Source organism: Seriola aureovittata, chromosome 9 (assembly GCF_021018895.1).
Source record: "Seriola aureovittata isolate HTS-2021-v1 ecotype China chromosome 9, ASM2101889v1, whole genome shotgun sequence".
NCBI lineage: Eukaryota > Metazoa > Chordata > Actinopteri > Carangiformes > Carangidae > Seriola > Seriola aureovittata.
Window position 1 is genome coordinate 27,012,848 of NC_079372.1, and position 21,896 is coordinate 27,034,743.

Here is a 21,896-nt window from a genome sequence, read left to right on the forward strand (position 1 = left end):
TGCTGTTCACTACTTGTGTTTATTCTCTGCTGCTGCAGGAAATTTTCTGTACTGCATTTCACCTCATTACACCTCTCCATTTACCCCCTAAGAGACTTGCCCTGCCATAAAACGGGAGACTAATGCAGATTTTATGGTCTAAAATATGAGGGAATCAGCTGCGCCTCCTGACAAATTTGTCGGGACCAACACACCATAGTCACTTAACAGCAAACGTAAAATATGTGATATGGAAATAATTTCCGCCCAGCAAACAAAGAAAGTTCCTCACAAACAAGACTGTAACATCCATTTGTTAAGCAGCTCTTTATACAGATGTTGACAGTGACTGGATTTTTGGGTGAGAGAAATGTTTTGCTCACTCTTCTTGCTTGTCTCTGGCAAAAATCCTTCTACCATCACCTCTGGATCTCACTCACTAACACACTATAGCTCATTTGTTTAGCTTGTACAAAAACTGATTTGTTAAAACATCATTTAGTGGCTTTATCTTGAAGTTTTGTCGTCACAGTGAGGTTTCCGGCCAAGAAATAATCTCCTCAACTTCTCGGTTTTTCTATGGTTTTTGTAAAGATCCAACAAACAAGTAGAAACATGTTAAAGTGATTGAGCTTCAGAGCTGCTAGTAGGTCCATTTTGTTTCCTTCAGACTGAGTAAGGAGAGTTGTCTCCCCTTTGTCTCCACTCTTTATGCTAAGCTACGATAAGTGGCTGCGGGCTTTAGCCTCAAATCTCTAACTTTTAATATTAGAAGAAAATGGCATTTACAATCAAGACTTGAGTGGTATTGATCTTCTAAACTAACTCATGGCAAGAAAACATACAAACATACTTCCCAAAATATCAAACTATTCCTTTAAAGGAGCTATTTGTAAGTTTTGCTAGCGTTAGCATTAACAGCTGTTTATTTATCAGTCTTGCTAAAGGCTTCAGCCTGTGTTTACATCCTCTAAGCGGTGCTACACGGCAGACTGGACGCCACAGTGACTCTATCGGCAAGAGATGAGAAAGTCTTGTTAGCATGCTAACTTCAGGACAATAACAGAAGTGATAGAAATAGAAGCAAAACAAAAAGGGTTGCTTTGCACTGCTGGACACAGCTCTAGGAGAATAAAGACATGAAGTTTTTTTCTAGACTGGTATAAGGAAACAGCTATTAATGCTAATGTTGGCTATGTAGCAATAGCAAAACTTACAAAAGCTATAAATTACATGCTGTTGATAAATCCTGACTATTAGTCTCAATATCAACTGAGTGATCCAAGTAAATCATGTTTAACCATCATTATTTTTGAGAATAATTAGAACAATAAGTAACATTTTAAAAGCCTGTTTGCCAGCAGCTGGTCTCTTTCACACTGGAGCACAAAATTGTCTTCTTGAATTAAAGCATGATTTCTGTTTCTGCCGGGAGACTGTGGACGTAATGTTTTAAATGTGTGTCTGACAGCTGAAGCTGTAAGCGACTTTTTCCCCTCAGTCAAAACAAAAGTGATGACGTCACTAGTCATACACAGTTTGTTAGCTGCCACCCTCAGTACATTCTCCACTCCTCTCTGTCTTTTATATCTCTCCCCACCCTCTTGTATTTCTCTCTCCTTTTTTGTATAAACGCTTCTTATTCACTTCTAATCTGCGTCTGGAGAAAACGACTGTTTGGTGATGAGAAAGAGGGAAAAACACATAATAACTTTATGTCTATTTGAGTTTCTATCATCATGTTGCCATAGTTACAGCTGCTATATAGATTGGTGTCCATACGAGCCTGGTTACTGTTTAACCTCCCCACCCACATTTGCCCAGATTAGGAAAATCAATAAGATAACAGCAGCAACACCGGCCTTACCTTGCACCAACAACACCCTTCTCTCACTACAGCACCCTGCACCAAACTTCCACATTTTACACCTTATGGTGAGGGAGGAAAAAGTGGATTTAAAACACATGCTTGAGAGGAGGCAGAGGACGACATGGTCAATGTAAACACACAAGTCAGTTCAAGTATGGAACTTCCATTTGGTGAGTACACACTTTTTTCTTTTTATCAACTTTGCTCGGTGGTTTCAGTGAGAAAAAGAAAAAAGGTTGAGTGTGGCAGCTGCCCGCTTTTTCTTTTATTTTTCGGCGGTGGCTTGTGCAACAAGCCGTGCGGCTCCTGAGCTCTGCTGGATCACATCTGATTCAGAGTGGGAAAATATCATCGCCATTTGTGTCTGGCGTTTTCACACGGCTGTAATCCAGGAGGTGTGTCAGAGATATGGAGGTTGTTAAAAAAAAAAGGCCATGGGAGCTGGGCCTGATGGTGATGATGGTTTTGAGATGTCAGAGCAGTATGAGTACAACGAGCGTGGAAGATTTTACGGGATAATTCTAAATGATTTAAGCACAATGTTGTTGTTGCAGCCGATAGATGCAGCAGTCGTGAGAAGCTGTGGTACTGGAGGAAGTCAGATGTGTTTTTATTTTGGACCTTTGTGGAGTTAAAGTAACTGTAAAACGCCTGAATTATTAAAGCTAAGGTGAAACTTGGACAAAGCTTGATATTTTTTTTATGACTACAGTCTGTGATGCTGTACAAACACAAACACAGTTGTGGGTTTGAATTCTTTAAGATCACACAAATCTCCATCCATCTCTCTTCATATCGCTGCTGCAGACTGTGTGCAGTGAAAGCAAAGGCCTCTCTGTGCTACCTCTCACACAGCCACAGCAGTTGGCGGGGGTTTTGTTTTTACTCCGGTGCTCTTTCATTGAATGATTTGCATGTCTCAATGGGATGTGGAGATGCAAATCCATTTTCACAAAACTCTGGACCTATGAGAAAAAAATGATTGAAAGTGGGAAAAATGTGTCTCAACAGCTGATGCGCTCCTGAACAGATGCTGCTGCAAGATTCACATTAACCTGTTGAGCTAAAGATTTACTGGAAGCCCCAGAGAGTGATGGGACTCAGTGATGTCTTTCAACTCTTTGTCTGAATTACTTTTTTTTCCTACACCTGCTTTCCACATTTCTTTTCACTCTACTGCATCAATTCAATACAATTACTCCTAAAAAAAGGAAAGTGGCTCAGCAGAATCCATCTGCATGTCTCTGACTGTGTCAATAACAAAGTATTTTTGCCAGTTTGAGCCGCTATTTTATTGTTGATTCAAGTGTCATCTTGTGATCAGACAGTAACAGTGATGTGTAACATGAACTTGGAACTCTGGAAGACTTTACATTATAAAATTAGATTAAGAAATAAATAATAAATATGTGGTTTTAGAAGCTCGGTGCACTTGCTGCTGATTTGTACCAGCGGCCACCCGTAGTATTGCAACAATAATATCTCCTGCAGCCTGAAAAGCATTTTCACCACCATCATAAAGGAGATGTCTTTTGACAAGGTCACTTATCGCTCTTCCTGTCATGACCTTTTTATTTATGAAGGTTTCTATAATTGTACAACATTTCCCAGAACCTCTATGACCAGGCCTTAAACAACTGCCACCTCTGATAATAGCAGTAATACATTTAGGGTGCAATGGACAGAGTAGTTTAGTTTGAGTCAGTCAGTTCCTGCTGCTGTAAATAATCACTTCACCAAATGTGTATTCATCCATGGCTGAAAATAGTCCCCAACAAATGCATATTTTTCTCCTGTTTGAGTAACAGTTGCTAAAATCTACAGCGACCAGGTGTTTAAGGAAGTTAAAGAGCCATTTTTGAATATGAGAGTTTATCTTTGTGAGATGTTTTTTTTTAATTATTTGCATCTTCAGCAAAAGGTTCTGGTTCTGGTATTTAATATAGAACATCTGGTCCAGACTGCCCAGACTGTTCGTGTTATTTTGACGATATTCAGTGTAACCAGATAGAAAATGGTTGGGTATTTTGGTAATTATAGTATAACTCTGACTTTCAAAACCAGTGATGATTGCACTGGTCACAAATCCTGGAAATGTTAATTGGCAATCTAAAAACCCGCCATGAAACCAGAGAGGTGACTCACCTCTGGCTGGATTACCAAGTTGCTCTGTGTTTGAGTACAATAGTAACATTTTCTGAAAGGATTTGTTTACGGTATTTGCTGAAGAAATATTCCAAAACCAGGACATTTATGTTACAAATACATTCTTCAGCAGCAGCCTACTCTAATCTTCTCTTTAGCCTAGATCGGGTTGTACTGTGCTGCTTTGTCCAAACAAACTGCAAATCACTGTTCAGGTTCTTTCTACTCTAAAATCGTTTTGCAGTTGTAATGACAAGCCGACAAACCCTCCTGTAGGCGAGGTAACTCACAGCTCATGCGATGCGCGTAGCTTCGTGTTGGACACACGGGATTAATTGCTCAACGGTCACAACCTGGACAAACTCCCCAGCTCTGCTGTTGGCAGAGTCTCGTGGTGAATGTAAACATGACAACAGCCGTTCAACAGCCCCACAGCAGATATCTGTTTGCCTACAAAAGCTGAATGACCTGACAGCGGGCTGCAGAGTGGCCTGGTTCCTCTATATGCAAGAGACTAAGTTCACAGTTCAAAATGACTAAAGACTCGCAAACAGAACAAGATCTTGGCAAAGGCATCACCGAGGATTAATGTTTGTGGTATAAGTATTATGTAATATATAATATTATATAATGATAAAGATTTGTCATGAGAAGATCCCTGATCTAATGCTTTTATTCAGTGTTTGGAAGAAACAGCCCCAAGATGAGCAGGTAAAAATAATTTTGAGTGGAACTTGTGCCCTTTCATTGAAAGACTGTGAGCACTGTTAACACAACTACAATCACTGTAAAACCCCAATGTTAATCAAATCAACTCATAGTCATATATTCTCATATTGTGCACAGAATTATTGAATTGATTGATTACTAAGTTGTTCTAGCTTCTCTTCATGAACACAATTCTGTTATAATGATCCATATGTGAATTTCATCATAAGGTGCTAACGCGCTTGTCAATGGATTGCACTTTTATCGCACTTTTCTAGTCTTCGGGACCATTCAAAGCACTTTTATACAATACAATACATGCCACATTCACCCATTCACAAAAGTAATGTAGTCTAATATAATAGTTCTGCAATAAATCCTCATTCATGGACATTATAATGTTCAGTTTTGTTGGAGGCTGCAGTTTGTGGTGCTGTTGAACTCTAGTGCATTATACGGATTTGTGCTTCTATTATTTTGTCCACCCCATTTACATCAGTGAGGGCAGGCTAAATAACATTTGTATAATGTCAATACTCAATAACTGTAAACATGTGTGGGTATGCGGGACCTTTAATGTAAAAGTAACTCATATTTTGTAAATTGATCAAACGTTTTGTATGTAAACCCAAACCAACTACAGATTATAGCTGTTACATAAATAGAGCAGAGTAGAAATAAAGTACCTCAAAAATGTTGGAGGTTTCCTGTCCTTCACTTTTGTCATGTCACTGATTTTTGAATGTAACCTCCGACACTGACACTGATTTGTTTCATCTGGCTGTAGGTAAATAGTCTTGGTTTGTGTCTGTGGGAAGATGCCGTTGTCTCTCCTTTAATTCATTCTAATCAAGTGTCACCGTATGATCTGATCAAACTAACAATGATGAACAAACATGATCTTGATCTCTGAAAGAATCTGGATATCGAAATAAGATCAAGATTATAAATAACTGCAGCTGGATAAAACGTTTTAAGATGGTGAACAAACCACTCAGCTAATGAAGTGAAACTTAATCTGCACTGGAATAAAACATGATATTCTTCCAACCATAATGTGCCTCTCTGGTGTTGCACAGAAAGGCCAGTTAGCTGCCGTCCTGTTTGGAGGATAGGTATTACACACTGTTCACTTGACACTATTAATCCGGGTGTTCAAGCCTCCAATCAAATCTCATTGTGACAAGCATTAGGGGATTATCCCAGGGTAATGTGGGCCCTTACAGCAGGCCCAGTGGCCCCGGCAAACAGCACTATCCAGTAACAGTGGCCCTGCTTCTCACCTCAGCCTGGCCGGGCCTGAGAGAGCGGCTGAGGCTCATGGGCCTTCGCTCAGCTGGCCGGCTCACTGTCAGGGCTCGGCCTTCACGGGGATGTATGGCCAGGATGGGACGCTGCACTTCAACAACCCAGGTAAAGGAAACAGAATGTGAATTTTGAGAATTAGGCAGAGATTGTAGATTATTCCAGAGTAGAGGGTGAACAACAAGCTGCTGTTCACGCACTAAAACCACAGAGCTGTGGAAGGTAAAGTAGCTGACGACGAAACGCAGGGCCGACGTGAAAATTATTACAACACAGATTCTGTATGTGTTTCTGTTTCACTTCGGTCTTTAAACTGAAACGTGTTTTAAAATCTTTGAATGTCGACTGTTTACAAGAGCTGCTTCATTGAGGGGTTAATGTCGGGGGCAAAAATCTAAACCAAACTCATGTATATTAGGCAACAATATCTTGACAATTAAATTTGTTGGATGTGATGAAGGTTTTTGGACACAGAATAATTCAGTGATTCAAGAGTTTGTGGAGGAAACATTTACTGTAGTGTGAGCCTGCGCAGCTGGACAGTGAATTGTGCTACGTGTCCACATGATGGCAGTAGTAAGCAGTGATATATACTGTAGAAATAACTAAGTACAATTTTTAGGTGCTTATACTTTGCTTAGTGGTGGAAACGAACAAAGTACATTTACTCATGTGCAGAACTTAAACAAAATTAAACATCAATTATGTATCTCCATTTCATGCTACTTTACTACTATTGTACTTTTTAATCTTGTTAGCTTTGCATATAAAGTTTTTACACTTAAAAACCTGTCATAAAATATGATGCTCTGCTATAGATTAAAATACATATATATATAAGGTTGTTGAAATTAGTTATAACATCACAAGGTACAACATTAAAAGGTTAATTCATTAGTACTGATGATCAAATTCAATATATAATGCAACAATAAATTTCACCAAGCTGCATAATGAGAGCTTTTACTTTTAATAATTTTAGGTACGTTTTTGCTGACATTTGATTTTATGCTACTTAATATTTCTACTCCACTATAAGGAAATATTCTACTTTTTACTCCACTACATTTGTGTCACGGCTAAAGTTACTAGTTTCTTTGCAGATTAATGAGCCATTATCATAGGTGAAGCTACATCGCAGTAGATAAAGTGAGTAAAAGCTCCACTGTTACCTGCAACATTAACATCAGCTGCACTAAAGTGATATTGAGCACTTTTATCTTTGGTACTCAATATTTTGATACTAATACTTTTTTACAATAATATAATCTATTTTTACACAAGTAAAACTTTGAATTCATAACAGAGTATTTTTTACACATGCTTTGTCTACTTTATTTTACCGTGCACCACAGTGCACAAGCCTGGGGCAGTGTTGTAGATGTACAAATCAAAAAATGATCAGATTTGATCAGTTTTTTTGTGACCTCAGCAGGTAGAGAGAGAGAGACCGTGAGTGAACAGCAAGGCAAAACACCTGATATAAAGTGTTGAAACTGTCCAATGAAAATCTTAAGGAGCATCATGATGCCGTCAGCAGGCTGAACACCAGATGACACAAGTATTATATAGAGTATATATATATATAGAAGATATTTTTACAGCACTGATCAGGTTTCAGTTTTTGCACAGATCACATTGAATGCCTGAATGTTTAGTGCCTTGTTGTTCAAGCAGTGGAAGTTAAGCGTCCATTGATTGGCTGATGAGTGAAGCGCCTATAGAGCATCAGAGAGATAAACGTGCTCAGAGCAGAGCTGCTGACAGAGGTGATTGGGCCAGCAGTCAAAATGAATTCTCAGCAAAACAGAGTTAATGATTACAGTCCCTTATCACACACTGTGATTGATTTACATCTTGCAATGGTCTTTGTGTTTATTGATGCAATTGTTTACTTATTTGGTGTACGGAGGCTGCTTTTCAGTCTGACTGGATGAGATGAGGCATGTTTTTGTAGATTAAAGGTTTTATCTGCAAAATACTCTAGAATGTCGGCTGGAAACACGACACAGACATGTTCAAGAGTTAGTTTAGCCTTAAAGATAAATATATGGCATCTGCAATAAGGAAATTTTAAACACAGACAGAGCAAACAATCTCAGAAGTAAATTTAAGAGAAACTAAAAAGTCATAGTTATATGATCCTTTTCCAGCTTGTCCTCATTTATTTACCTACATTTTTTTTTATCACCCTGTAATATTACAACTCAATAGACACTGGTAGTTTATCATTACCCTGATACCAAATAGTCATCATGGGTGAAGATTATATGACAAGTCATCTGTTGTCTCACAGAATAGATCTGATTTCAGTTAATCCCTTTTCGTATCCCTCATTTATCAAAATCATCTTCATAACACATAATTACATGTGAAAAAACATTCGGTTATATGGCTGAAGAGAAAACCTTAAAGAAAACATTTTACAGTACATTTTCCCCTTTTTCTTAAAGGATCCTTGTGGCAATATGATTCATATCTATGATAAAATTCGTCAGTTTAGCACAAACACTATGTATCTAGCCTCACCACATGGGATGAACTGGGTTTGGTTAAGTGTGTTTGTAGGCCTGTGAGGACAAATTAGCTCCCGTAGAGGCATAAAGAGCTATTATATGACAGGAAAAAGGAAAAATAAGTTATTTTGCTGAGTAAAAGTAAGAGTAAAAATAGTTTTCCACTATGAGAGGCAGCAAAAGGATTCAATACAATTCATCAGACTAATCATGATGGCATAACAATAATAGGAGATTTTTTTTTATATATATATATAACAAAAAAAAATGGTGATTTGATCTTCAGAAAAATCAATCTGTGTCACTTTAGATAATGATGGTAAAATAAATGACATTATTCCTGTGGCACAGAAAATATGATATTCCCCCGGTCAACCACAGGCGCTTGCATAAGCTGTGTTATTTGCAGATAGTTATCTGTTGACAAGGTCTTTGCCATGACACTCTACTCACCTATCTCCTCCATCTATTGCAGGGGAGCAGAGGAGCAGCAGCTTTTTTCTGCTGGCCTCAAATCTGCTGCAGCCAGCACATTGTCTCCTTCTGTTTTACTCTTATCAAAATCAACACGCTCCTGGATGTGCCTCACAAACACTCACATTTCCACTGTGGTGTGGCTCTCTGAGAAAGAAACAAAATAGGTCCCCAGTCAGTGTATATTCCACATCTTATTAACTCTTCCAGGCCACCATGATCGTCTTTTCCTCCCAGCTGCTGGCTCCTGTATTTTCATTTTACTATGTTGCCTCCCTGCCTCTTGCCTTTGAGATCGTACTTGGGGAAATGAAATGTAGTCATTGAGGAGAAGGTACAAATAGGCAGTGGTTGCAAATGGAGTTTGGTCAGTGGTCGGAGATTCCTATTCAGAAGATAGATAGGACTTTGTTCACAAACTGGAGTTTGAAGTTTCAAAGGGGAGAATCACACAAGTATTACATCAGGTCTCAGCGATCCTTTGACTTTTAGCCTCGGGGCAGGAGTTTGGGTGACTGATTATAAGACAGCACTGTCTGGCCCATCACATTGTAGCATGGCAGCCTCCCACAGTATTTAGTATGTATTTACAGCTAAATGTCAGGCAGTTGTTGTCGGCTGCAGCCATTATCAAAGTGCTGTGTTGAAGCTTGAACAACTCCTTATCACAAACATTATACAAATACAGTGAACATATGATTAGATTTTTTTGTATTGTGTCATAAACAGCGTTCACATGACAAACTTGTGACTCAAATGTAATTGAAGCACTGCACAATATAAAAACACTAAAAGTTAATAGGCCTTTCCATAGTGGTCTGGCCACACGAAGCAAGGTGATGATAGCAAGGACGGCTATGTCTGCTCGATTACAGACTGAAGTAAAAGTTGTGACATGCAGATTTAATTATTGTAGGTTTTACTTATTATACAAATTGTACATTTTTACTAATTATCATTTGTACATTAACCCATCTCCTTTCTTTCTATTTATTTTAGTACAAAGTTTTTTTTTGACTAAGTTTTGACTACGCCATTTATACAGATGACCTGCTGCTAAATACTTTACCAGTGTTTAATCATTTTAATGATAAACATGTCCTAATCCTAAGGGCTCTTGTATTGTGGTCAAATTGTTGGTTAAATAGTTCAACAATGTTTTTTTATCAACCCTAATTTCCAGCAGCAGTGGACAGCTGCGGTAACTGCTCAGCACTGAGCAGCAGACAGGCGACATTAGTGGCTATCTGGTGAAAATACTGGAGCATTTATCAGCTAAATAGCTACATATTTCCTTCAGGTGTTGGAAGTCACCAAAAACAGGGGTAAAATACAGTGACTATTGGATTTGCGTTCATCAGATGGACACAAACACGACTCCAAATGAATCATGTCATCATAGCCATACATATAACATTCTCTTGTAACTTGCAGAAAGTTTGATAAGATGATGGATAATGCTCACGCTTAATATCACTTAAGTAAATACTTCATGAAGTCGCAGCTTGCAGCCAGTCAGTTTAGCTTTGGACAGAGCCGGCCTGGCTAGTTCCCCCTGTTTCCTGTTTTTTTAATGCTAAGCTAAGCTAACCAGCAGGTGGCTGTAGATTCATAATTACTGCATGGACACAAAAATGGCGTCTATCCTCTGATTTAACACTTGGCAAGTAAACAGATAAACATCAAACCAATCTTTTAAGAAAGATCTTAGACCTTAGACATAACATTTTTTTCCAGACGACAACAGGAGCTGAAACTTTTATCTTTAGCAGAACTTCGCAGTCTGCAGTCTTGAATTATGAAAATGGTGACTGTATAAAAATTCAAAATTTGTCAGTAGAATAAACATGTGCAGATGCAACTTTATTCTGTGTTTTATAGCCTCCTGCACGTGTCAATCCAGCCTGTGCACTGTGGGAATGTAGGTACAGCATGTTAACACAAACCCCCCACATCAAAATGCAGATAATTTATGGGATAATGTCAAGCTAACCAGTCCTATCTAACACATCAGAGCAGTTTGTCAGTTCGTGATTAAGAAAGCTGTAACCGTGCAGATTATACTTTATAGTCCTGTATATGGCTGTTCCTTGAGAAGTTCACAGAAATTTAAGATGGAAGCAGCAATAAAAGAACTTTAATGACGGGGAAGATAAGATTTGCTTGTGAGTGACTCATTCATAGCTCCACAATTACTCTCCCATCCTCACCCTCTCCTCCCCTCCCCACTGAGCATTCGCTAACTGCTTTGAAATAATCAGCACACTTCTTGAGCAAATAAGGGCATTGCAGAAGAGCAGCACTGATCGAACATGAAGAAATGTTGTAATGGATGACCTCTGTACACACAAGCCAAACAGCACGCTCCAACTGAGCCACGTTTGATGAGGAGTGATCAACTGAGAGGAGGCTGTAGAAGACTGCTAATCATTTTTTGATCATGGGCGTAGTTTCTATTGAGTTAATCAGGTTCTTAAAGACCTTCACAGCATTTAGAGCCAAAGATCAATTCATCTAAAAATGTAATCATTCCTGGCAGTCAGAAAAGTTGAGCTTAAATAGTTTCTGTAATCACAGGTTGATCACTTGCATTTCTTTCTCTGTTTGGGGGGTTTTGTGTCAACATTTAATCACTGAACAGATCATCTCAGGATCATCCACAGGAGCCTCCAGGAATGTTACTGTGTTTTCTGCTGGAAGAAAAATAATTTTACGAGTCTCCCAGTATAATTTGAGTGGTTATGGTTAACAAGTTCACCTACATGGGGTTTTTACTGCTTCTGAGGCCGGGCTGAACTCAGGATCGTTGACCTATTGTTATGTACTGGCACTTTCTCTTCAAATACAAGACTACTGTTTGCTGTGTGACATGTAGGAGGCGGCCGCTTTTGCGCAAGCAGAGAATTTAGTTTTGAAAACAATCGGATTCAGGATAGTGTGTTAGAAAAGTAACATGAGAAAACCCTGAGACCTCATCTGCTTTTTGATCCCCGTTGGATTTTATACGTGAAAAATGATATTAGCATCTTGTTCCCAGTTCAAATGTGACACTTTTTGCTTCGGTGATCTACAGCATCTTCCCGAGGTTTAAATTTCAAACTCACTGTACAGTGGATGCGAAGGGTTGTTAATATTTCTGTCAGCTTAGCTCCTGAAGAGTCCATCATGCGTATATATATATATATATATATATATATAGCTGAATTTTTAGCTTCCCTAAGATTTTGGAGGCCATGTTCACCGTTTTCCTCCTCGCAATGTTCAGGTTACTGCACCACACAATCATGTTAAAAGATGCTTTCCACCAGGCTCGTACACATAGACAGGTAGGTCCCAGTACAGGTACTGCAGGTCCAGTTCTGTAGATAAATAATGATGGTTATTAATATCCCATATGTTTTAGAGATTTACACTGTTATTTGTGGCTGTAATCTTACTCAAGATAAGGACTAAGATTTTTCAAACAAAACATACGGTTTATCATCTTATACATTTCAGTGAACTGCACTTTTGTGCTTCAGTAAAATTTCGAATGCAGGACATTTACTTGCACCGACACATTTTAAAAGTGTCTTTATTTAGAGATGCTCATTCCGAGTCCTTTGACATGTGCTTGTGATAAAGAACTACAGACATGAACTTCACTTTAACTGTTGAACACAAACTTTCTTTCCTACTGCAGATTCTGCAGTTATGATTTTTTCTGAACTGATTATTGAATATGTCCTGGATCATGGAGGCTGTCTCCCTGAGGGGCTGCTGCGTTGTGTTGTGTTGTGTTGAGCTTTTGGATCAACCTCACGTGCACCTTGCATTTTCACAAACAATGAAGTCTTTTACATAAAGGCATCACTTTGCTTCAGCAACAGTTATTTTCCACTGTTAATTATGCTAGAATTAACTAAGATTTAGCACCGTCGTATTACACATGGAAGTAAGTCTGAATGTAACGGACTGATATGATCTGACTACTGGGTCTCCTGTGGTGGTATCACTGTTTATACATACTCAGTTATAAGCCCTGCATTTACAGTCTTAGTGTTCTCAAAATGCACTTTAAGAATCAAAAGTAAAATATTATTATTATAGATGTACTAACATACAAGCAGCATTTTAATGTGGCAGCTGGTCACACTGTTAAACTACTTTATATACAGTTGGGTTGCTTAATATATAATTATGTATCATACAATATGTTGCAAGCTGATTATGTTTAATAAATGTAATCTTAATTTGCAAAGTAACAAGTAACTAAAGCTAAATTTAACATAGATGGATCACTGAATGAGTCTCTGTTTGAAGTGACTGTTTACAGTTTTTGTTGGAAATTCACAAATCTCAGTTAAACGTCAGGACGTCTTGATTGTGTGTGTGTTTTTTCCTTCATATAACATCTTCACAGCATACTGAGAAACAATCATTAGATAAAATATAAAAATAACAGTAGAATAGCTCTGTTGTAAGAAAATATAACCTGCATGTCAGGCCTTCCTTGATGGTTTCCTATAATATTTTCTTAGTGAGCTGTGGTATTTAGTGTGTGTGTTTAGTGTGTAATGGCCACACTCAAAGACCAAGGGAAAGGCCTGTCATCACAGAGAGGGGTGATATTAAGAAGAGGTTATAAAACCGATGGTAGTGCTGCACGATTTCTCTCCTTCATAGTATTGCACTAGCAGGTCTGTCGTGACTTCAGATTTTCAACTACACGATTATCTTTACCAAAAGAATTCATGATAACGAGATTAGGCCTGTTGCAATATCTATAGAAAATGCTGCAGAGAGGTGGAGAGAGAGTCTGTAACTAAAAACAACTAGGCCTGTAACACATTTCATCGCCATATTGTCATATGTGTATCATTAACACAGTATCAGTATTTCACATAATATCATGGTCATTGTCAATAGCTGTGTATCACGACCTCTATGCACTATGTTGCTCACGTGAGAAGCTCTCTCACCTCTGCACAGCTGGCCAATCACAACTTCAATTGAATATGCGATTGTCGGTTGCAGAAAGTTACAGAAATTGTCGGACACAGACCAATCTCAACGCAGGAAAGGTGTGTGGGGGAAGGGATCTCTGAAGCTATTGGACCACCGGACAAGCAGCTCTGATGGAGAATAGTGGCCCCCTGAAACGGCCTGTCTTCATCTCCAGTGTGAACTGAGTCGTTCAGCTGCAGGTTTTGAGCTAAAAGCAGAAGCTGAGACTTCTGGTTCATCTGCAAAATGTCAAAGTCGTTTCAGTTTGCAGAAAGGGTAGGGGGCCTTTTACTTGCCCGCGCCCCGGGGCCCATTGTCTAATAATGCCTCCATGGCTGTCAGATAAAGGTAGTGGAGTAAAAAGTACAATATTTCACTCTGACATCTTGTGGAATAGAGATGAAAAAATAAAGTACAAAAACCTATACAGTACAGTACTTGAATAAAAGCATTGTGTTCCCTCCATACAGACACATGAAGCCAAGCTGCACCTTTGTTTGTCCTTAGCTGCTTCATAATGTAACATGGATATCGTAATTTGTGTGCATGTGATTTCAGCATGTTACAGAAAGTGTGTTCTATAAAATGAACTGGTTTAAAGTGGTGCATGAGTGATTTGGCAAAGGGTTGACCTGATACAGCTCTCGTGGGGAAATTGTTTATTCATTACTGACTGAGAACCACGAAGTGGTGGCAGATATCAAAGCTGTGCTATCTCTTCCTAAAAAAAACAACCCTGTGATTCACCATTGGAGGAGCTGGTTAACCATCAACCATAAAGTCACTCCACCTCTCCGCTGGTTAGCGGCACGAGAGGGAAGGAGGAGAAGGAGGCGAGCTCTGCTGTCAGTTACTGGCCTCCTCTCTGACACCAGTATAGGTTCCCATCACACTCAACTGGGCCAGGGAGCCACCTTGTTACTGGGTGGAGCTAGGCTCTAAAAGAAGGGGGGGTTAGTGGAGGTGTGTGGGGGTGTTAGAAGGGAAGGAGGAGGAGGAGGAGGAGGAGGAGGAGGGGGTGGGGTGGGGGGGCACATTAGCTTCTTGGACAAGTCTTTCTGCCCCACTGTCAGGTAGTTGAGAATTTGTTTGTCCAAAGCACTGGCAGACATGGACATGGCAGACTACAGCGAGGCTCTGGACCCAGCCTACACCACGCTGGAGTTCGAAAACATGCAAGTGCTCCCCTTGGGCACAGGTGAGTCACATATATGCAGCTCTGATGCTGAACTTTGAAACTTTTACTGATTTAAAACTTTGGTCAAGAGAGCACAGAGAGCAGTTCTGGCATGAAGTGATAAAAAGGGGTCATTTGTCCATCTGCTGCCCGTGCTGCAGGAGAGGGATGACCCAGCGCCGTGGGGTCTACTTTTATCACCTCTTATGCTCTTATGGTAAAACATTAAGAGATTTTGATTTACGAGACTCCGCTCTATTCTCAATGCACTCAGGTCATTTGGTCAAAGCAATATTAACCCGTTTCAGCTCGTAGACTGATTACATCAGGTTGATATTTATTCTGTGATGAAGCAGTAGTGTGAGTATCATGATCAGCGCTCTCCTGTTACAAACGGTCTGTTCCCACAGTCTAAAGTGAAGAAGAAAGGTGCAGTTTTATCTGAGATGTGCTCACAATGACACCAACTTATTTATATATGCAGTCTCCCATGACGCCTGGCTGTGATCCTGCTTCTAAAATTCCCACTCAGACTAAAAAATGAACTCCCCACTCAACTCTTTTCACCACTTACACATTTCTCTATTATAAAGATGTATAACAATGTCTTTTCATGAGTCATCCTGTCATTTTGAATCTATATCATGTGTCATGACATACGCTGTGATTGATTGACCCAGTCTGGTGACTGTGAGGGTGGCTAGAAAGAAAACTGTCTCCAGTGATTGCCTTTTCAGAGGTAATCAAACCCACATCAATTGTGCTGTGTTGACTCTGTCTGAGCTACTCAGGCAGGTTCTCATGACGGCCGGTTTTGATCAGCCGTCAGTGAAGCTGATCACTGTATTCAATCCGGTCGTTCACACCTTCTTAAAATAAACCGTCTTGACAATTTGTCAAGTAAAAACACTATTAAACAGCCTCTGAGCTGGTGATCAAACATATTTCTTGATGCCTGTCCAATATCAGATTTGGAGATTTTTTGGCTTTTATAAAAGCACATCTCCCCTGGTTTCAGGTCACCCATGTCACAAGTCTAAAACTGACGTCCTACAAGCCTGATGAAATGTCTCTTTTCTCTCTTCTCTTTCTTGTGTCAGACTCCTCACCGGCAGAAAGTGCCAACATGAACGCCACCGGCCACCTGGCAGCAGGCAGCCTGTGTGCCATATGTGGAGACAGAGCCACTGGCAAACACTATGGCGCCTCCAGCTGTGACGGCTGCAAGGGCTTCTTCAGACGCAGCGTCCGCAAAAACCACATGTACTCCTGCAGGTGAGGACAGATCTATGATTGAAGAAAGAGAATTACATTACTTTTCCACTGCTGCTGATGTGACAGTGAAGCAAAGCCTTACACATTTAACCTTTGCTGTGAAGCTGGAGCCCAACTGTGTTTGTGAGAGGGAAAGAGAGACAGAGAAAAATGTGTTTTAGTAAATCATTAAATCCTAATTGTTTCCCAGGCTGCAGGCTTTGATTTTCGATTCATCTACCAATTATTTTCTTGATTAATCGATTAATCTTTTTGTCCATACAATATCAGAAAATAGTAGAATAGTAGATAAAATGCCTGTTATGATTTCCCACAGCCCTCCTAATCTCTTGTTTTGTCCAACCAACAGTCCAAAATCCAAAGATATGCAGTTTACTGTTGTATATGTCAAGGAAAAGCATCAAATCCTCACATTCAAAAAGCTGGAAACTGTTTTTTGATTATCAAAATAGTTTTGGATTAATTTTCAGTTCAGTGACGAATCAACCATTTGAGTTCTAATGACTTCACTTGTTTAAGTTTCTTTTTTGAATCTATAAGAGCACAAACTTATTCCATTCACTTCCCAGGTTCAACAGACAGTGCATTGTGGACAAAGACAAGCGAAATCAATGCAGATACTGCAGACTGAAGAAGTGCTTCAGAGCTGGCATGAAGAAAGAAGGTAGGAGGCGTCTATCTCTTCACAGCAAACCGACTGTATAATCTCAATATATATGTTTTTTTTTTTTTTTTAATGAAAGCACTGGTGGTTCTAGCAATATCTCTCCTGAAAAAAAACAAAAACAAAACAGAATTTCCCATTAAATCAGCAAATCACAGCCCCAGTCTGAGCTGCCTCTAATGAATCGACACAACTCGTCTGGATGTGTTGCAATACTCAGGAGAGCAGCACTTTGTTAATGTTCACTCCGAAGAGCGCTGAAGTCTCTGACCAGCTTATGCTGAGCAAACACTTCCGAGCAATAATAGTCATATACTGATAAACATGACAACCCTGGAGGACTTATTTTTCTTTTAAATGAGTCAGTGTCCGATTTCCGCCGAACAAAGAAACGGTGGAAATGTGACATTTTTCACTGTTTTCCTGCATTTTGAATTGACTTCACTGCATGGAAATTGCACATTTTCCTTCTGCAACTAAACAGTGAATACAAATATGTGTTTTGGTTTTAGCTGTGCAGAATGAAAGAGACAGGATCAGCACTAGGAGATCCAGCTATGAAGACAGCAGTTTACCATCCATCAATGCACTCATCCAGGCAGACGTGCTGTCGAGACAGGTACTCAATCATCTTTGGGACTCACATCTCACCGCTATTAATCACCTGTATTAAGACATCAAGTGATTTCACACACATCTCACATTGCCTTGTGTAGATCACCTCCCCTGCTCCCATACTGAATGGCGACATAAGGACCAAAAAGATCGCCACCATCACAGATGTGTGCGAGTCCATGAAACAGCAGCTGTTGGTGTTGGTGGAGTGGGCCAAGTACATCCCGGCCTTCTGTGACCTGCCCCTGGATGACCAGGTAAGACTCATACACAGACACAGTGTACATAGTTGTATAGACACTCTGGTCACTCATCAACCAGCCCACTCAAAACCGTGGTGTGGGCTACAGGAGCAAACAGGTGAATATCTGCTTCCTAAATAATTAAAAATACTCTGGAAAAAAGATAAATTATACAAATCTCTGATGACCACCAGGTTTTGTTAATCACCCTAAACCTTAACTCTTCAACCACGGTGGTTAATGTATTTTAATCTTGAGTTAAATATGATGAGCTAGTTTTAAAGTTATATCCCTCCTTGGAAAAAAAATGCAGAATCATTAACAGTGTGATCACCAGGCCTTAGTAACTGATTTGCTGATGTTATGACAGTGTCTTCCACCAGGCTATTTTTCATGCTCTCTCTCTTTGAAGCTTCAGTTTACACCCCAAGCTTCAGTTGACATGATACTGACACACGGGAGAGTTATTATCACGCAGCTAATAAGTAGATGAATTCATTGTGTTTCAGGTGGCGTTGCTGCGAGCTCACGCTGGAGAGCATCTCCTGCTCGGTGCTGCAAAGAGGTCCATGCTGTACAAAGATATCCTCTTATTAGGTAAAACTGACACATGAACAAGTATTTGACCACACTCATATTGTCGATACTCATTGCCCAATTCTGTAAAAAAAAAAAAAAAAAAACTACAGAATTGTCTCATCCAGGAAGAAATTTGAATCTAATGTTTTCATTTTCTCCTGCAGGAAATGACCACATCATTCCTAGAAACTGCCCAGAGCTGGAGGTGGGCAGGGTAGCAGTGAGGATCCTGGATGAGCTGGTGCTTCCCTTCCAGGAGCTTCAGATAGATGACAATGAATATGCCTGCTTGAAAGCCATAGTTTTCTTTGACCCAGGTACTACTACTGAACAACGTAAGATTCTAGTCAAGCCAAAAAAAAAAAAAAAAACTGGGGCATATGAACACAGTACTCTAGATACTTCATACAGATGAACAGTTACAACAGACCTCTTTTTGTAAACACCCCCTGCTTTTATTTGCCCACAGATGCGAAAGGTCTGAGCGACCCCGTGAAGATCAAGCGGATGCGATACCAGGTCCAGGTCAGCCTGGAGGACTACATCAACGACAGGCAGTACGACTCTCGGGGGCGCTTCGGGGAGCTGCTTCTGCTGCTGCCGACGCTACAGAGCATCACCTGGCAAATGATTGAACAGATCCAGTTCGTCAAACTCTTTGGCATGGCCAAGATCGACAACCTGCTACAAGAAATGCTTCTTGGAGGTGAGTTCATTCAGATTATTTGTAACCAACCTGAGCAGAATGTGACTTTGAATCACACAGAATCCATGTGTATTAAAGGTCCCATGTTCCACACTTTTCTGGTGTTTTATTTGAAGTGTTGATATCCATAAGAAAAAATATTTGTGGTTTAAAGTACCAAAAACCATCTCAGTTTAGTTTTACAGCTCCTCTTTCGGGCTTCTCCCTGGAGCTCTGGAGGATGGTGGGTCAAGGCACTGGGGACATGGCAGGGAGCGGTGACTGCTTTGTTGTGACATCACAAAGTTACAGAAGTCCTGACAGCTCATTTTAAGAGTCAGTTTCTGTGTATTTTGTCTGCACACATTGTGATTGCACACTTTGATACTTTAGACATGGGCGTCTCGCTATTTTTACAATATGGGACCTTTAACAATATAGACAACAGAGAGGACTGTGGCAGTCAGATATGCTTTAGTAAATTAACCCTGACTATGTTTGTGTGTTTTGTCTCTCAGGTTCTGCCAGTGAAGCTCCACATGCACCTCACTCTCTGCACCCTCACCTGGTTCAAGAGCACCTCAGCAGCAATGTTATAGTGGCCAGCACCATGCCAACGCCGATCCATAACGGTCAAATCTGTAAGTATTAAACACATGAAACAAAATGTCCTTAAATGTGTGGCACAAATGTTGTATCATTCTCTGCAGCAGATGTTCTTGTGCAGCCCAGCTTCTTGATCAGAGGCAGTCATTTAAGCCAACTGATATTTTGTATATTTTGACCATCAGATTTTCCTCACACAGCTTGTGTGCACTCTGGTAGCTGGAAGCGAAAACAGGCTTGGCAAAATAATCCTCTAAGTTCTTCATGGAAACTAATCTGGCTTATTTTGTCAAAGAGAACTTCTGTTATTCTTTCTTAACATGTTTAATGCTCTGAGAAATTTCACAAAAGTGCTTATTCCTTATCTTAAAAATTGTTTTGCCCCAGGACATGTTATACCACACAACGGTAAATATACACCTGCTTATGCTGCAGTTTCTCCCTCTGACTCGCTCCTGTTCCTTTGTGTTCTACTTTTCAGCCACTCCTGAAACCCCAATCCCATCTCCGCCCACTGCCTCCAGCTCAGAACATTACAAAATGGCTCAGGGGGTCATAGCCACCGTGCCCAAGCAGCCGACCTCCATCCCTCAGCCTACCATTACAAAGCAAGAGGCCATCTAGCAACCCTCTGAATCCTTATTCCTTCAGTTTTTTTTTTTATTGTGTTAAACCAGAATATTTGTATGTAAGTTTATACACAATCAGCAATTGAAGCTGTAAACTTGACTGAAACAATAAAGTAGCTAAACACATAGAATGTAATTGCAATTATGTCCCTTGGAGATTTCTAGTCTGAGTCTTCAGTGGTCTGTTCATTCACACCAGCAGCTGCAGCTGAGCTCCACAGCTCGGCGAAAGCCAGACAAAACTTTCAACGAGTTGAAAAGAGTTGAAACTTTCCAGGCAAACTGTTGTTCTGTAAGATCGACGTACATTATTGTATATATAGTCTAGTATTGGGTAATGTCATTTCCTTTAGCATGGCCTCAGTGTGTGCAGTAAGGCTTTTGTTAGACATGGTGATGTGATCATGTCAGTACTTTATGAATGTTACAAAAGGCCTTACAATGTATTTAGTGTTGCACAGTATTTTGTTTTATGTTCATTATTGATAAAATGGTTTCAGTCATGAACTCAGAAAATGTCATTTATCAAAGCTAAAGGAAATTCCTTGAATGAGTTCAGCTGTTTTGAGGGGTCTCTGTAATATTCTGTGACTAAAATTGTTTTATATGCTGGAAAATGCATATTTACAGTAGTAAAATGTAACATGTTAAAATTTTACACCAAGAAATCTTGGTGAGCTCTGTGGTGCCACTTTGTAAAAGTCACAGGCAGACACACTGAGGAAGTTTCCCAATAATATGTTGTATTGGTTTTTAAAAAACATATATTATATTTTTTGTTTAGTACTTTGTCATGGTTTAACTGATGGAATAAATTGTGCCTTGTAACCTGTACTGCCTTTCAAAAACAGGCAATGTTTCGCCTTACAATGTGAACATGAATGAATAAATCTCAAGATCTATTTTTACATTTTCTGCAGATCATATTTTATACTATCTATAATTATGAGAGAAGAGTTTACAGAGGAATGAATGAGATTACACATTTTCAAATAACAAATGGTGAAACTTAAAAAAAAAAAGACATCAGACATGTTGGAAAGTCTCTGGAGGAAAAAAAAATGGGTCCAACGTGGCAGTGCTGCTTGTTCACTGATAGCCTATTGCATCACGTTGCTTCAGAATGATAAACTGCCATAAAATCATTATAGATAGCACTGATTCAAGACAGAGACAGAGAGAAAGGAAAACAACTTGAAAGACAGTTTTCTGTTCTGTATGGAAAAACTCATAGCTAATGCCAATGTGCTGCATTCAGACTTAACTAGACCTTTACAGTGGTTTGACACAAGTGGAGGCCTCAGGCATGAAGGTCACCCCTAAAGATATCCAAATAAAGTTTTTTTTTTTCTTCACCAAAACACCAAACACTTACATAAATATGAAGCTGTCAGTTAGATACATTATTTTTAACTGCTTATATTTTAACATTTTCAGATTT

At 39.6% G+C, this 21,896-nt stretch overlaps 1 protein-coding gene across 3 annotated transcripts; it reads left to right on the forward strand.

Moving 5' to 3' along the window:
* The first annotated feature begins 26 nt into the window (after positions 1–26).
* On the forward strand, positions 27–21,363 carry hnf4a (hepatocyte nuclear factor 4, alpha). 3 transcript variants are annotated; one of them, XM_056385650.1, is made up of 10 exons: positions 27–2,019; positions 16,261–16,435; positions 17,005–17,099; positions 17,612–17,718; positions 17,816–17,971; positions 18,466–18,553; positions 18,700–18,870; positions 19,005–19,241; positions 19,739–19,861; positions 20,308–21,363. In XM_056385650.1, exons 1-10 carry the CDS (start codon positions 1,971–1,973, stop codon positions 20,448–20,450), a joined length of 1,344 nt encoding a protein of 447 aa, XP_056241625.1. In that variant the 5' UTR covers positions 27–1,970; the 3' UTR covers positions 20,451–21,363. The 3 variants fall into 3 exon arrangements, with proteins under 3 accessions (XP_056241625.1, XP_056241623.1, XP_056241624.1); XM_056385648.1 differs by lacking the exon at positions 27–2,019 and adding an exon at positions 15,031–15,181; XM_056385649.1 differs by lacking the exon at positions 27–2,019 and adding an exon at positions 15,031–15,181 and having other exon boundaries at positions 18,700–18,852.
* Positions 21,364–21,896: the final 533 nt, after the last annotated feature.

Coding starts and splice junctions, on each gene's coding strand:
- hnf4a (XM_056385648.1), top strand. CDS start 15,094: ATGGACATGGCAGACTACAGCGAGGCTCTGGACCCAGCCTACACCACG. Junction 16,436..17,004: donor AACCACATGTACTCCTGCAG/GTGAGGACAGAT, acceptor TTCACTTCCCAG/GTTCAACAGACAGTGCATTG. Junction 19,862..20,307: donor GATCCATAACGGTCAAATCT/GTAAGTATTAAA, acceptor TCTACTTTTCAG/CCACTCCTGAAACCCCAATC.